The sequence below is a fragment of the Pseudorasbora parva genome, chromosome 7 (assembly GCF_024679245.1).
Source record: "Pseudorasbora parva isolate DD20220531a chromosome 7, ASM2467924v1, whole genome shotgun sequence".
Taxonomy (NCBI): domain Eukaryota; kingdom Metazoa; phylum Chordata; class Actinopteri; order Cypriniformes; family Gobionidae; genus Pseudorasbora; species Pseudorasbora parva.
Genome location: NC_090178.1, coordinates 27,857,354 through 27,874,010, shown reverse-complemented (window position 1 = coordinate 27,874,010; position 16,657 = coordinate 27,857,354). Strand labels below are relative to the sequence as shown.

At 36.4% G+C, this 16,657-nt stretch overlaps 1 protein-coding gene across 1 annotated transcript; it reads right to left on the bottom strand.

The window, feature by feature from the left end:
• Window positions 1–5,775: 5,775 nt before the first annotated feature.
• Window positions 5,776–8,300, bottom strand: cxcr3.2 (chemokine (C-X-C motif) receptor 3, tandem duplicate 2). The gene is made up of 3 exons (XM_067448935.1): window positions 8,163–8,300; window positions 7,255–7,379; window positions 5,776–7,160 (listed from the first exon to the last, which is right to left on the bottom strand). The coding sequence occupies exons 2-3, from the start codon at window positions 7,288–7,290 to the stop codon at window positions 6,060–6,062; spliced, it is 1,137 nt and encodes a 378-aa protein (XP_067305036.1). The 5' UTR covers window positions 7,291–7,379; window positions 8,163–8,300; the 3' UTR covers window positions 5,776–6,059.
• Window positions 8,301–16,657: the final 8,357 nt, after the last annotated feature.

Sequence of the window (16,657 nt, the reverse complement as noted above, 5' to 3'; positions counted from 1 at the left end):
GTCAGGGCACATAGATAGGGATCAGACTGTCTTTGTCAGACCGTCTCTGGAAAGCAAATTAGAGACACCATACAGCAGACATAGAGTCAAAATCCTATTAAATAATAGTTAAATGTATTAATGATCAAATAAAATTGATTGTCAATAATTCATTATTTTGAAAGGATAATAACTGATTATTTAATTCATGAGGTTATTAAAAATCATTCAAAAGGATAAGATGCATATGATGAAGAGGCAAGCGTGTCGGCCCACTCCCCCCTTCAATACATATCCCAATATGGAACATATCTGTATCATAAAGGATTAAAAAATAACGAATAAGTTAACGCTTTAGTTTTACTGCCTATTAAGTTTACCATCTTCCACTGATAAACACGGCATAAACTAGCATTGTGGGCAATCTAATTTAGCAATGGGCAGTGTTAGATGCTGTAAGCGATGTTAGAGAGTATTTAGAAATGACGAACTAGGGAGAAATGATAAGACTATATAAAATTCTTCTTTCATATAAATACAATCAGAGTTATATTAAAAATGTCCTGGCTCTTCCAAGCTTTATAAAGTAAATGATCAAGCTTTCGCCGAATCGCCTTCCATATCCAATTTACGGAAAAAGTCAGTAGTAGTATTAACATTAAGTGGCATGGCATCTGATGCACAGAAGCCAATGTCACTTTGCGTATTGGCACATCCGGTGGCATATCCGGTCTTCATTGGCATGTGCCAGTGGATAGTGGCATCACATAAAAATTAAAGGTTTACAGTAACGGACGCGACTGTTAATGCGTTATTCTTATAGTGACACATGATATATTTATTTTGTGTCTTTCCTAGAATGGGCAGTTTGTGACGTATTACAAAACATTCAGCTGCACATGTCAATTAAATAGACATGAAAAATAACAATGTTCAATTTATATTTAAAGTATTACACAATTATGCTATTTATTTAGGATTTTGTGTCATAATTACATAAGTATAGGTGCTCGATTAATCTGTCAGTCACTACTGGAGGTGTCACACACACATGGTGACATGTTCCGCGACTCGGTGTCAGTCAAGTGTAGCACCTCTCAAAATGCTTCCTCTACGTCTGACAACACACAACTGATTGCACAACTGTTACACTTGTCAGACATAATGTAAGCATTTTGAAGTGTGAGAGGTGCTCTCATTTTTGCCATCTTCCATTGACATACTTAATGGACCTCCTGAGATAACTCCTCTCACCTTTGCCATTGCTCCTGGGTTGTGGGCCTTCATCCTTTCCCCTTGAAGTGATGACATACTTAGAATCTTTTCTTGTTGTTGTTTGCTGATTGCATGTATCAGTACTCTTTTGTTGTTCATAAACCTTGCAAATTTAATTTAACCCTTTATCTCTTTCTCAATTGCCCTGGTAAGTTTGATTGGGTGATAGTGCCCACCATCCTGGTTAAACTCGATTATAACTTTCCAGTCATTTCCTTGTGTTTTCTCTGTACTCTCAGGTTTCTGTTTCTCATGTTGATTAGCTCTCAGTTTTTTGCTAAGGTTTCTCTCACCAGACTCCCTATTCTCTGACCAACTTTTCCCTCTATTTCTTTCTCTCATCGCCCTTTTCAGTCTTGTAGATTTTGTTACATTCACTGTATAGTTTATGCAGACCCGTCAAAAGAAAGTTTTACTCTCACAAACGAACTACCGTCTCACTCTCCGCAGCACCACGCGTGCTCCCAGGAAATGACAACGCGTGATGTCATCACAATTAAAGGGCAAAGTGCTCACATTTCAATTAGACAGTTATGCCAGGTTTATGTATATGAAAAAATGTTTCTAATAAACAATATAAGCAATTAACAGGAAGCTTTCTGAACCAGTTACACACAGTCTGTGAACCCAGAACCATTCACAGGGTCGATTGCAAAGACATTGATTTGAAATGACCCCCAGTTGTCAGCGGAAGGCCGAAGAAATATCTAGAAGGACATTCGCACTCCAGCTCAAGCTGTGTCTGGAATTATAGAGTTGCAAAATGGGAAGGACCACTGGTTTTGGAAGTATTTTTTATATTTGTATTTATTTATTTTATATTTATATTTTTCTGATGTTTTTATGTCCACATGGGCATAATGTTTTTTATATACCACATTGTATATTTGAATTATTATAAATAATACAATTATTATTACATTCATCCTTTGTTCCAATGATTCAATCAAGAGTTTCATGCTCCAACTTTCAGTCACTTAACAATGCCTTAGTCTGTCTGTCTGTCTGTCTATCTATACTTCTGTCTATCTGTATATCTATCTATTCTGTTTTTGTTTGTCTATCTATACTTATGTCTGTCTAATTTTGTAAATGCATTAACACCATAGACCTAGACTCCCTGTTTTCTACCACCGGTCACAATTGTGACCAAACATAAAAAAAAATATTTTTTTCTTTTTCTTTTCTTTTGTTACATAATTGACATAGATTATTTAATACCCTCACAAATACCATACACATTCATGTATGTCATCTCCTGGATTTGGGATTAAATGGGTTAAATTAAGTTAAACATTGTATAACATAAACAATAGAAATAAAGTTTTGAAGTAAACTCTAATCATATCTCATTCTTATATGTTGGATATGTTATGTTATTTTAAGTTTTAAATGTGTAAATAGATCTAATTGAAGAATTTATATGAATTCTGACTATGCTGTTTCCCACCGGTCACTATTGTGACCAAGTATAAAACCTAATATTTCACTAACTTAAAGAAGCCTATTCCTGCTGTTATTTATGTTAATGGTAGACCATGCAGCATCACCAGCATCACCAGCATCACCTTGCCGGTTGACCAGCATCACCAGCATCACCTTGCTGGTTGACCAGCATCACTAGCATCACCTTGCTGGTTGACCAGCATCACCTTGCCGGTTGACCAGCATCACTGGCATCACCTTGCTGGTTGACCAGCATCACCAGCATCACCTTGCTGGTTGACCAGCATCACCAGCATCACCTTGCTAGTGGACCAGCATCACCTTGCTGGTTGACCAGCATCACTAGCATCACCTTGCTGGTTGACCAGCATCACTAGCATCACCTTGCTGGTTGACCAGCATCACCTTGCCGGTTGACCAGCATCACTAGCATCACCTTGCTGGTTGACCAGCATCACCAGCATCACCTTGCTGGTCCACCAGCATAGACCAGCATAGACCAGCACCAGACCAGCATAAACCAGCATTGGTCTATGCTGGTTTTTCCAGCAGGGTTGTCTGTGACGTGACAGATAATAAGTTAAGCCAACTGTACAATTTTTTTTAAAACAAAATCTGTAAATAATGATTTACTGGACAAAATCTGTGAATAAACATAAAAGAGCCTTCTTTAGCATTATTCCTGCGATCTCTGCTGAAATAACCACAATGGGTACATACATAGGCCTACATAAATGAATATTTACAGAAAAAGCTGACAATGAATTTAAAGGGTTAGTTCATCCAAAAATGAAATTGATGTCATAATGACTCACCCTAATGATGTTCCCTAATTGATTCATGAATCAATCCGCTGATTCATAACCATTTGAATCTTTATTTGAGGATTGAAAACAAACACAGAAGAGAAGACAATGCTGAATTAAGTCGTAGCTTTTTCTATTTTTGGACCAAAATGTATTTTCAATGCTTCAAGAGATTCTAATTAACCAACTGATGTCACATATGGACTACTTTGATGATGTTTTTATTCCATTTCTGAACATGGACAGTATAGTGTGCCTACACTTAGATAAGCTGTTGGACTAAATATAAATATCTTAAACTGTGTTCCGAAGATGAACGGAGGTCTTACGGGTAGGGAACGACATTGGGGTGAGTCATTAGTGACATCAATTTCATTTTTCATTTTTGGGTTAACTGACACTTTAATGGTGAAACTCATCAATTCTTGGATGAATTCAGGGTGATTTTGACACTTTTTGCCATTGAGATGACTTCGAAAAAGTGTCATCACCCTGAATTTAGTACTTACTCAGCAAAACAATAAATAAAATAAAAAAGTAAAGAAACTTTCTGTCCTGCATTATTTTCCATTGAATCAGGACATTTGAGTGTGATGACTCAATAAAGCTTGCTTATTTTATTTAATATCCAAAAAGGCTTAAGTTCATGTCACTGCGATGAACCATGCTTGGCTTGCTATTGCTATAATGGGGTCAGAGTTTGATTGGTTATATACCTCAGAGACACATTACATTAACTACCAGCCACAGAAGGCCATATTTGGAGATTGTGGAAGCTTTCAAATCTACACCTTCAGAGCTGGGGCTCAGCAAATGTGGCTCGCAGATGTGGTGCTTACACGACCCTTTTGACTTCCTTTTTAATCTAATCTTTATGCACTTACACTGTAAAAAATTATTGTTGTTTTTTGTTGGTTTAATTTAAAAAAGTAAGTAACCTGGTTGCCTTAACATTTTGAGTTTATTGAAATAAAAAAATGTATTTGATACAATGAAGGAAATGTGTTTAATAAATAGAAACTCAAAATATTTTTGTATCTGAACCACATAAAAAAAATTTGATAAATCATGAAAATAGCACTACTTGGCATGTTTCACTGTGTCATCAGAAATAAAACGCACACAATTCCCCAATATGCTTACAAAATCTTTTAATATTATTTTAATAAAGGTTGTCGAATCTCAAAAAAATTTCATTGTATTAACTCAAAATTTTAACTTCAATGAACTCAAAATTTTAAGGCAACCAGGTAACTTTTTTTCTAAATAATTTTTTATAGTGTAGGTATACTCATTACTCATGTTTTCATTAAAAACAATTAACATTAATTTATTTGTTTGAAAATTGTATGTACCGGTAGTAATAAATATAAACACTTACACATCGCTTACACAACACTTAAACACTCTCACACGATCTGCGCTCTATAACATTACACCAACTGTGTTTCCTTTATGGCTATCATTCTCAGAATAAAATACATCTTCAGAGTATGACATCCTCTCAATCTACAGCTGAACATGAACATTAAAGGAAGTGAGTGACACAAGTCTTTACTACAACTTTAATGGACCCCACACTTTATCAGAGGAGGCAACACACAACAATAATACCAATAAAAATGATTTACAAAAATGACATTAATAGAAAATATCCTGCTATGTTCATATCTATTATGTATGTTCGTCATCTACTTAAAATATAAAACAAAAGATTAATAAAAGATAAACAAAGCTCAATTTGATTCTTAAGTGTTACTTGTTAAGATTATTTATAATTATTATAAAAAAGGAAAATTAAGAAAGTGGATGTGGAGTCTGAAAACATGTTTTCAGTTCCTTTTTTGTAACACTAGACCCAGACAACTGAGGGGGTGATTATCTGTCATGGTTACAAGTACTATGAAAAAGCAGAATTGCTGATGGAACAAATTTAACAGCATTTTACAATATAAAAAAAAAGGGACAGAGTCTCTTCATTCAAATGGGTGATAAAATGGATGTACTGCACTGATGTATTAGATACTGGCATGCTTTTAAATAAGAGAACATGGAAACGTTCTGTTTTAAAGGGATAGTTCACCCAAAAATGAAAATTTGATGTTTATCTGCTTAGCCCCGGGGCATCCAAGATGCGAGAAACCGAACAGTATTTATGTTATTTTTTTACCTCATTGCAGGCGAATCTCATCTAGTATCCCCAATGCGATTGCTTCCGCCGGAGAAGGTCAAAATACCAGCGCGATCATATATATATATATATATGTATATATGCCTCATTGGTGCCTGCACGGATGGTGCGGATTGGTCGAATGAGGCATCTGTGTACACATATCTATGATTGTGCCGGATTTTGACCTTCTCCGGCGGAAGTAATGGTGTTGGGAATAACAAAACAAAACAAAAAACATTTGTGTTCTACTAAAGTAACAAACACGGATGCCCTGGGGTGAACTATCCCTTTAAGATCTCTTACTGAAACTGTGGTTACTTTCCAGTTCCAAATACACACAACCATCACTTCTCCTCTTGTTTAGGTCATTGGCTCTCTTTTCAGGCCATGACAGAAAAGTACGAGGTATTCTCACTCTCCACTGAGCTGAATGATCCATTAGGCCTGCGTGTGGTTGATCCCCGACCGTTTGCCCATCCTGCTAATCCGAGGCACCCCTGGGGTCCTAAAGCAGCCTTGCACATCTGGGCGAGCTCACGACGGAACTTTACCCCCACAAGGCCGTAGAGTAGTGGATTTAAAGCGCAATGCGCCAGCCCCAGGCTTTCGGTCACCAGAATGCCCACATCCAGCACCCTGTTCAGTTCGCAGCTTTTTTTAATGACATCGAGCGTCTGCAGGCTGTCGGTCAGTCGCAGGGCATTATAAGGCGCCCAGCTGACCACAAACACAATGACCAATGAGATGATGAGCTTCAGAGAGCGCCGTTTCTGCCTCCGCGTGGCGTGGCACAGTGCTTTGAAAATGCGAAGGTAGCAATACAGCATGACCAGTAGGGGAAGTATGAATCCAAGAATCAAGCTAACCAGCTGCATGCCGATCTGCCATTGCTGGAAGTTCTCTTGAGAATACGCTGTCTGGCACACCCACCGATTCATTCCGGGTACTTCCACCACGTCCCGGTAACGCATGTCCACCATGGACAATCCCAAGCAGACCACCCAGATGGCGGCGCAGGCCAGCTGAGCATGGCAGGTCTTGCGTCTCCAGCTGATATTGATGGCATGTACGATAGCCAAGTATCGGTCAAAGCTGATGCAGGCCAGGAATAGCACCCCACAATAGACATTGAGCGAGAACACAGCACCTGCTATTTTACACATGAACAAGCCAAACACCCACTCGTTGATCCACTCGACAGCGAAAAATGGCAGCGTGACAGCCAGTAGGAGGTCAGAGATGGCCAAATGGAGCAGGAAGGTGTCCGTCAGTGAGAAGGAGCAGGGACTGTGTCGAGACTGCCGATAGCGGCGGATCACGCACAGCACTAGAATGTTACCAACTAGCGCCAAGATAAATACTACGATGTAAGCTACAGGGGCAAAGTGACCAAGTAACTCCCATGTTTCCTTCAGATTGCAGGGGGCAAAAACTTTATCAGCAGGGTCCTGGTCATCGACGGTGTAGTCATACTCTGTGTACTGTATAAAAGAGCGAAGGACTTTTCAATATTTTGTTATTTTCTAAAATTACCTTTTTATTTTAATTTTAATTTTTATACCAACTATCACTCACCCCATAGTTGTCCGTGGATGATGTGATGTTCTTCATGATGTGCTTCAAAGTGAGACATACAAATAAAAAAGTGGGCACGAGATTCCCTCGTCTCTCACACGATCTCGTCTATATGTCTCTGCTTTCTTTTGGGCAAATGTTAGTAGAGAAAAAAAGAGGGATAGAGAGTGAGAAATCAGACCACAGAAACTAAATCCTACATTTTTGTGTAACAAGCACAAAGGGGAACCGAATGCTGCATCCACAGAGAAATAAAACTGATTTGATTAAAAACATTGAAATCCCCATTTGGCTGATGGCAGACATAATCAAAAAGTGTATTGCAAACACCTTGCTTTTTCGTAAACTTAAAAAGATGGAAAGTTGGTTGTGGTTAGTAAACCAGAATGTAAAAAAAAAACCTAAAAAACGATGTTTACGCTGCAAAAGCAGTAATAGTACAACCAGAGGGAACTGAAAGTGCTGAAATTTGACATTGTTTGTCATGCAACGGAACAATATAAAATTATGAAAAATTATATTTTTACCATTATGTTAACATGTATTTGATATATTATTTTGTGCTGTTTTTGCTAGAGTGGAAGAAAAAAAGAGGCATTCAAAAAGTTTTTTTTTTTTTTTAAAAGACAAGGAATTAATTATTTGAATGAACCCTGAATGGAAAACAGAAAATATTCTTATTTGTTGCAATTCATATCAAAACCAAAAGATTTTCATACTGCAGTGAAACTGTCTGTGTGTGTGTGTGTGTGTGTGTGTGTGTGTGTGTGTGTGTGTGTGTGTGTGTGTGTGTGTGTGTGTGTGTGTGTGTGTGTGTGTGTGTGTGTGTGTGTGTGTGTGTGTGTGTGTGTGTGTGTGTGTGTGTGTGTGTGTGTGTGTGTGTTATAAATATAAAAAAAATCTCATACCTGTCCTCTTTGTGCTGTCTCTTCAGATGTTGTCTGGCCAAGATCAAACGATGGTCTGATTACTTATGAAAGTGTTCAGGAAACACATGTCTTATGCTTCCTGACTTTTTTTCTCTCTCTCTCTTCCCTTTTTGCTCCCTTCACAAAACATAATACATTTAACATCATATATTAAAGGTGCTTGTAAAACTAAAAAGCATTTTTGGTTCATCTTTTTTTACTGCTCAGACCCCCCCCCCCCCCCAAAATAAATAAATTAGTGACACATGATGATTTGTTGTTTCGACTATTTACAGATGATTTTTGACCAAACCATCTTGCAAGTAAGAGCATTATTTGTGATGATTATTTCAGTGACCAGCTAACAAATAGGTTTAATACTTGGGAGATATATATATATGAATAGTACAACAACAGATTAAAAAATTAAAAGGGTTAAAGGGATAGTTCACTTTAAAATGAAAATTCTGTCATCCTTTACTCACCCTCAAGTTGTTTCAAACCTGTATGAATGTCTTTCTTCAGCTGAACACAAGGGAAAATATTATGAAGAATGTCAGTAACCAAACAGTTAACTGGAGCCATTGACTTCCATAGTAGGGAAAAAAAATACTATGAAAGTCAATGGCTCCAGTTAACTGTTTCGTTACTGACATTCTTAAAAATATATTCCCTTGTGTTCAGCTGAAGAAAGACATTCATACAGGTTTGAAACAACTTAAGGGCGAGTGAAGGATGGCATCATTTTTATTTTAAAGTGAACCATCCCTCTAAACGGAAAAGGTTTTCATTTACATCAAACAATCTTGTGGTGGTGGTGGTGGTGCTCCGACATATGCAGCAGCACCAAACGCAACCCGAGATCTATTGCAACATTAAAGCCTTAGTTAAGCATTTCCCAGCAAGTCCAGGTAGCTAATTTCTTCACACTCACAGTGTTATGTTTTTGATGAGGTCACTGCCACAGTATAATTTTTTCCCAGTTCATTCCACTTTCTAGGTTTAATTATCAGGAGCGAGAATACATTGTAACATATAGAAACAATAATGTATCCTGACTTTATAAAATGAATCTCTTAAACCCTCTTGTTAAGAGAGTGCTGTGGTTGTGTTTACATGTTTACTGGACTTTTCACTGAACTGCTCTGATGTGTGTTGATGCCTTCTCAGAATGTTAACCACATCCTATATGGCAACTTAGGCCTAATATAAAAACAAACAAGTAAAGGCAGATAGCAACCAGATTTCACTTTAACACATAGGCTATAAATAAGCTATTGTCTTATTTTTTTACTTAGAACATAGAATAGAATTAAACATTCCCTTTTTTCTTACTTATTGTCAAAAATAAAGAGAAAAATATAACGGAATAGTTCACCCAAAAATGAAAATTGCCCCATGATATACTCACCCTCAAGTCATCCTAGGTGTATATAACATTCTTTCTGATGAATAAAATAAAATGTGATTTTTGTGAAAAATGTCCTAGCTCTTTCCAAGCATGACAGTTGGGTCATTTTTGAAGTCCATGAAAGTGCATATATGTAGCCTAGAAATTTAGACGCACCCTAGCGGCAGCAAATCTAATCTGCCTGCGAGTGTCGTCTAGCAACTCTCAATACCCTTCTGAGCTGTAAACGCCAAACTCTTACCGGGCCAATCACATCACATATAGATTCGGTGGGCGGGGCCATAATGACCACAGCCTAGTTTGCGTGCTTCTAGTAAACACAGAAACTGGCGAATCAGTTTTGACCGCGACTCTGGAAGACTTGGAGTTAAGCTTTTCTCTGAGAAAAGAACAAAAAACGGCACTGAAGTCATTCTTAAGAAGGGAAGATGTGTTCGGAGTTTAGCCGACCAGATACGGTGAATGTTTAATCTATCAACAAGCTCTCTTTAACCTTCGTTGCTCTGGTTGGTGTAGTGCTATCCTGCAGAGGGAGTTTGAAAGGCAACCGTTTATCCCGCCCCTCGGGTTGAGCCCTGTCTATGGTGAGTTTCCAGACCAAACATCTTGATGTGGGTCTGGCTTGTCAGGCTAGGATATATATCTATCATATAACTGCTCCATACGGCTCCGGGGGGTTAATAAAGGCCTTCTGAAGTGAAGCGATGCGTTTGTGTAAGAAAAATATCCATAATTTTATAAAAACTTTAAAAATAACATTAAAACTTTATAAAGTAAATCTAGCTTTCACCAGATCACCTACCGTATTGAACTTACAGAAAAAGTGTAGCGCCTCTTGCAGTTCAAAATGCTTACGCTACGTCTGAGGACATTGCACACCAGTTACTTCCCCCCCCCCCCCCCCCCCCCAGATTCGCCGGAAGCTAGATAATTGACTTTAAAATTAACATAATTCACCCACTATTATGCGAAATGTACACAATTTTTCATATCAACAGAAAAATGTACCTTTTGAGACATCCCTACGGATATGCGAAAGCCATGTTGAAGTGATCAGTAGTTTGTGACATCAGAAACATTGATTTCAAACTGCGTTTTTGAGACTGGCTTTTTTCACTGCAGTTTTAAGGAGAAAATACTCAGCGATGGTGGTGTGTGGTCTTAAAGGTACAGTTTGTAATATTTATTAGGCTCTATTGACAGAAATGCAATATAATATACATACACCTTGGTTTCAGAGGTGAATTAAGACATTACATAAATAACTTTGTGTTTTTATTACCTTAGAATGAGCCATCCACCACAGATCCCCTTACAGTAAAGTCAACATTTTGCACTGTCATGTTTCAATGGACAAACTGCTAGCTGCTGTCTCAGACGATGACACTTTTGTCCTGGGGTTGCCACCGTAGCTTCTCTATATGCTTTGAAAGTGAGAGGTGAGCGGTTGCTATTCTTAACCTCGCCACTAGATGCTGCTAAAATTTACGCATATTTAAAGCATAAAATAAAAAAACATGAACAACATTAAAAATGGATTTTCACCAGAGGGGGACTTTAAAAGGAATTCTTTTATAGTTTTTTTTTTTGTCTTAAATTAAAAATAATTAAATAAATGTTTTGAATTAAACAGCTCATAACCATAATTTATCAGTAGAAAAATAAAATGAAATATCCCAATAACCTTTTTTTTTGGATAAAGGGTTTATAAAACCCTATGGTTCTATAATGAACTTAACCTGAAAGTGTAGACAAATGACAGATTATTTATAGTATAAATTATATCAAAGGGATATTTGAAGTTATTAGGTTCAGTGATGACTTGATCACAAATTATTAATAATTGACCATGACAGATGTTTGTGACCTGCAATGAATCCGTCCACCACAGAGCAGCAGTATTTGTCTCTTTTACCTGTCGCACACATGCAGGAACTCAGGTCTCTCCAACAAGTGTAACCTGTGGGAGACTGACTTCATTTATAACAGCAAAATATAAGTAGATGGACGTTTGCTCTATATTTTTACTTGCGTTTACAGTTTATTTTGAGGTGTCCATATTATTGTGTAATTATATTACTGAGAAATCATAATACTGTCACATGCCTGTCCTGTCCTGTCCTGTCCTGTGTGGCACTGTCCTGTGGTGTTTTGTTATTTTGGGCTTGTGCTCGTGTCCCTGTCTCTGATTTGTTACCCTTCTTTAGCTCCTTGTGTTTGTTAGTCTGTGTCGGTATTGTCTTGTCTACGTCTCCCATTTCCCTGTGATTCCCATTTGTTTGAGTTTATTTGTTATTTTAATGATGTGTTTTGCCTCATCGTGGGTTTTGTTTTGTTTTGTTTTGTTTTGTGTTTATGTTTTATTTTGTTAATGAAATTCACTTTCCTCTGCACATGAGTCCTCACCTTAGTTTTCTTTAGCTGTAACGTAACAAATACATGCACTTTCTGGGTAAGGGTTAGAAATAAAGGTTAGGGTTAGGAATAGGGGTTGGTTTAGGGTTAAGTTGCATGTAATTTTGCATAATTTATAGTTATTACTAGTAACCTGTAACATGGCCACTAGCACTCTTTTAACAGTCCAAAGTCTCAAAAAAATTATTCTAGCTTTTTGCTCAGTTTATTTAAATAAAATAAGCTGAAACAGCACAAATCTTTAGTTTTTTGTTGTTGTGGCATTTTACTGAATTGTATTACGTTAAATAAATTAAAATTTGTAAAATGTTCAGTTAACCTAAACCACTTGTGTTGGGACTACATGAATCATTTATGTTGTGCTGACTGAACTGGGCAGTGTATTTCTAGTTCCATAGGGACTAGTTGCATAGGGATGGATCAGGAGAGTAAATGTTGAAATGAAGTGCTGTTTAATGTGTTTTTAGTATGGGGAATGACCTGTTAACGTTTGATGTTATATTTGACATTTAAAAGGTTTGTTATGTGACGATTTTTTTTAAGGTTACCAGTATGGTGAAGTGTAGACCCTTGTAGTTAGGCTGTGCTGTTTTCAATGAGCTGCAACTAATGCGAGTGATGAGAAATGCTTAACTTGATCAATTGTCGTAATCAAGTATTTTTGACTAATAGTTTTTATAGATAATAAATTAATGCGACACAGTTCCCATACTAAATATAGTCATTCTACCCCTTTCTATCCTACTTTATCTAGTTGGAATGACATTATTTTTTGTAGTTTTAACTAAATGATTTTAAGTCCACAAGATTGCAACAAATTATTTCAAACCAATTCGATTTTGTTGGAAAAGCACAATTCAATTGCGTGGACATGTTTTCCCTAATTTAATTATGTTCATTCAACAGGTAATTTTTTTAATGTAACTTGACAACAATCTTAACTCAATTATTAATAATAATTAATAAAATCAGAGGTGGACAGTAAGTCAATTTACTTAAGTACTATAAGTACACTTTTTGGGTATCCGTACTTTACTTGAGTATTATTTTTTTTCTGGAAAGTTTTACTTTAACTGCACTACATTTGAAAGACATTTCTATCAAGAGCCACATAGTCAAAAGTCAGTGGGTGATTTTTTTTCTTTCTTTCTTTAAAAAGTGTTTTTTGCAGACAGCCTCAGTAATCACTCTTGTGGTGTCATGTGAAGTTTCCCACCTTGTGCACACATGGCCATACTTAGAAATATGTTTCAGTTTTCTGAAAAGATTAAAGATTAGTTAATTTGGCTTGTACACTTGATGTATATCTCAAAATGTAAAAAAAATGTAAATATCTCAGAGAAAGAGAAGAGTAAACAGTTGGGAGAATATTGGATCTGTATCAGAGTGTAGGGTCTGTGCAGTCCGCCATAAAGTGACAGCAGCTTTGTAAAGAGCTTGTAACTTTTATAGGGCTGTCAAAGTTAACGCTAATAATGCGTTAATAACGCGTCAATAACGCGTTAATGCAAATTCATTTTAACGCCACTAAATTTATTAACGCGCGTTAACGCATGGTGCATTTTCTGTTTGATCCGTGGCATAGTAGTTGGAAAACGTGAGAGCATTCAGACACAAAGGATGCAGCAGCAAACATTAATAGGGAAAGAAAAGGGTTGACATTAACATTAATATTCTAAACCAAAAGTGCAGTTATTGCCTACATAAGCTACCATATTTTCTGTTTAACTTTTATTAGACTCCAGAAAGAAAACTGCGTTTTTTTTACTGAGCCCATTCTCTGCAGTCTGAGCAAGATGCACTGCAGATCACTCTCCTCTGAGGTAAATCATTAACACATCACTGCTTATTAAACTAAATACATTACAATCCGCGAATGCACAGGTTACTTTCCTGAACAAGCGCGCTCCCGAGTCCGCGTTCTTCACACTGTCCACGTGAATCGCGGCCCAGTTCGGCGCGAACACGCAAAATACCGGCAGTTCAATAGGGAATGCGATCTCTTAAAGGGGCCGCACTATATTCCTACTCGTGGAATATGGACCTCCTCCAGGTATGGTGTGGTTCTGGTGCTCACTGGTTAGTACACATTACCAATTTTTCATACGAACTGTGCCCTGCTTTAAATTAACTGCCAGTGTAAAAACTCCCTTTATATTCTTAAAATGATAGAAATCACTACTTACTCTTAATTTTTAAGTTTAGGCTTAAGAGACATGAACAATTTCTTAGATAAGCATCTATGACCTTTGCTATGTCTAGTCTTCATGCTGTATTGATTATTATGGAATAAGTATGATTTTACTAATAATAAATGTACATTTGCATAAAGCATGCACATTTGTCCATACCCATGTTGATTAGAGTACTAAAAACTTAATTTAAACTTAATGTAAGATACATTTACAATTGCTAAAAATGTGCGATTAAATTGTGATTAATCGCTAGTTAACTCATGGCAATCATGCGATTAATCGCGATTAAATATTTTAATCGATTGACAGCCCTAAACTTTTATATAAGTATTTAAATGAGTTTAATGTAGTCATATGCTATGTTCAGATGACTCGCTTAAACCACCATGATGGCATAATGTGCATTTATACAACAATGCAACAATAACAAAATAATACATTGACATAAAAAAAGAAAATTAACTTTTGATACTAAAGTACTTTTAAAAACAAAAGTACAATCTGTACTTTTACTTAAAGGGTTAGCTCACCAAAAATGAAAATTCTGTTATTATTGACTCGCCCTAATGTCGTTCCATGTCGTAAGACCTCCGTTTATCTTCGGAAAACAGTTTAAGATATTTTATATTTAGTCAGAGAGCTTTCTGTTCCTCCATTGAAAATGTATGTATACTGTCCATGTCCAGAAAGTTAATAAAAACATCATCAAAGTAGTCCGTATGTGACTTCAGTGGGTTAGTTAGAATCTCTTGAAGCATCGAAAATACATTTTGGTCCAAAAATAACAAAACCTATGCCTTTATTCAGCATTGTCTTCTCCTCCGGGGTTGTTGTCATTAACGGCACTGCTGACGTGTTATCTGGTGCACCGAGCGTCGTTTATAGTCTGAGGGAGAAGCACGCTGTAAACAAAACAACCTTCGCAAACATGTCTAAGGATTTCGACAGAGAGGAAGACTTGCATTTTTTTTTGCAGAAGCCATATTTATTTGAACCCGAATACGCGGGCGCACAAGATAAGACGTCAGCAGCGTCACTGCACTGTAAAAAAATGTTTGTTGGTTTTTGTTGGTTTAACTTAAAAAAGTAAGTAACCTGGTTGCCTTAAAATTTTGAGTTGATTGAAATTAAAAATGTGAGTTGATACAATGAAGGAAATTTGTTTAATAAATAGAAACTCAAAATATTATTGTATCTGAACCACATACATTTTTTTATAAATCATGAAAATAGTGCTATTTTCGTCATGTTTCACCGTGTCATCAGAAATAAAACACACACAATTACCCAATATGCTTACAAAATCTTTTAATAATATTTTCATAAAGATTTTCATTGTATTAACTCAAAATTTTATTTTCAATGAACTCAAAATTTTAAGGCAACCAGGTAACTTTTTTTCTAAATATTTTTTTACAGTGTGTGGAGTCGCGAACGCGGATTGAAAATAGACCCAGAAGAGAAGACAATGAGGAATAAAGTTGTAGTTTTTGTTATTTTTGACCAAATTGTATTTACGATGTTTCAAAAAATTTGAACTAACCCACTGAAGTCACATACGGACTTTGATGATGTTTTTATTACCTTTCTGGACACGGACAGTATACATACATTTTCAATAGAGGGACAGAAAGCTCTTGGACTAAATATAAAATATCTTAAACTGTGTTCCGAAGATGAATGGAGGTCTTATGGTGTGGAATGGCATGAGGGTTAGTCATTAATGAGATAATTTTCATTTTTGGGTGAACTAACCCTTTAAGAAAAAAATCAGTTTTTAGAACTTTCACTTGTAACGGAGTAATATTTGAGTACTTTTACTTTGACTCAAGTAGTAGAGTTGTGTACTTTGTCCACCTCTGAATAAATGATTATTTACTTTTTTATTTTGTCGATGCATTATTTTGCATCACAGATGTACTAAGCTTAAAGATACAGAAATGTCAGCATAACAGTTGATTCTCTGACCTCAAAGCTTCCCGTTTCTAATGCTAATGCAACAAGGTGGTGTTTCAGATCTGTTAGTTGATCTCTGTTTAAAACATTTGAAACTGTGGAGTGTGATTTTGCCTGTTGTGCAACATATCTTCAGGCATTGTGCAATCACGTGGTCTGTGCACGTCTGTATGTGGTTACTGTGATCAGAATGGGAGAGGAACTGGCTGTAGATTATGCACAACAATCTTAAAATATGAATTTGAAGCTATAAATCAGAAACTACTGCTGAGTATGCTAATATTTCATGTTTTCACATGAAAATAAAGGTACTAAATACAGTACTTCATAACTGTCGAGAACTGTAAAGCGTGTGGAATTTCCCATTCTTAGATGGGTGTTTCTTTTAAAAAGATCATTTACTTAAGGGGCGGGAGTCTTAAATCTGTTTATATGTTGTGTATTCTGTGCTCATGTATACACGCCCTGATTACTTCAAATGTAAACTGTAAAAAAAATAAAAATAAAATGTTGAGAAA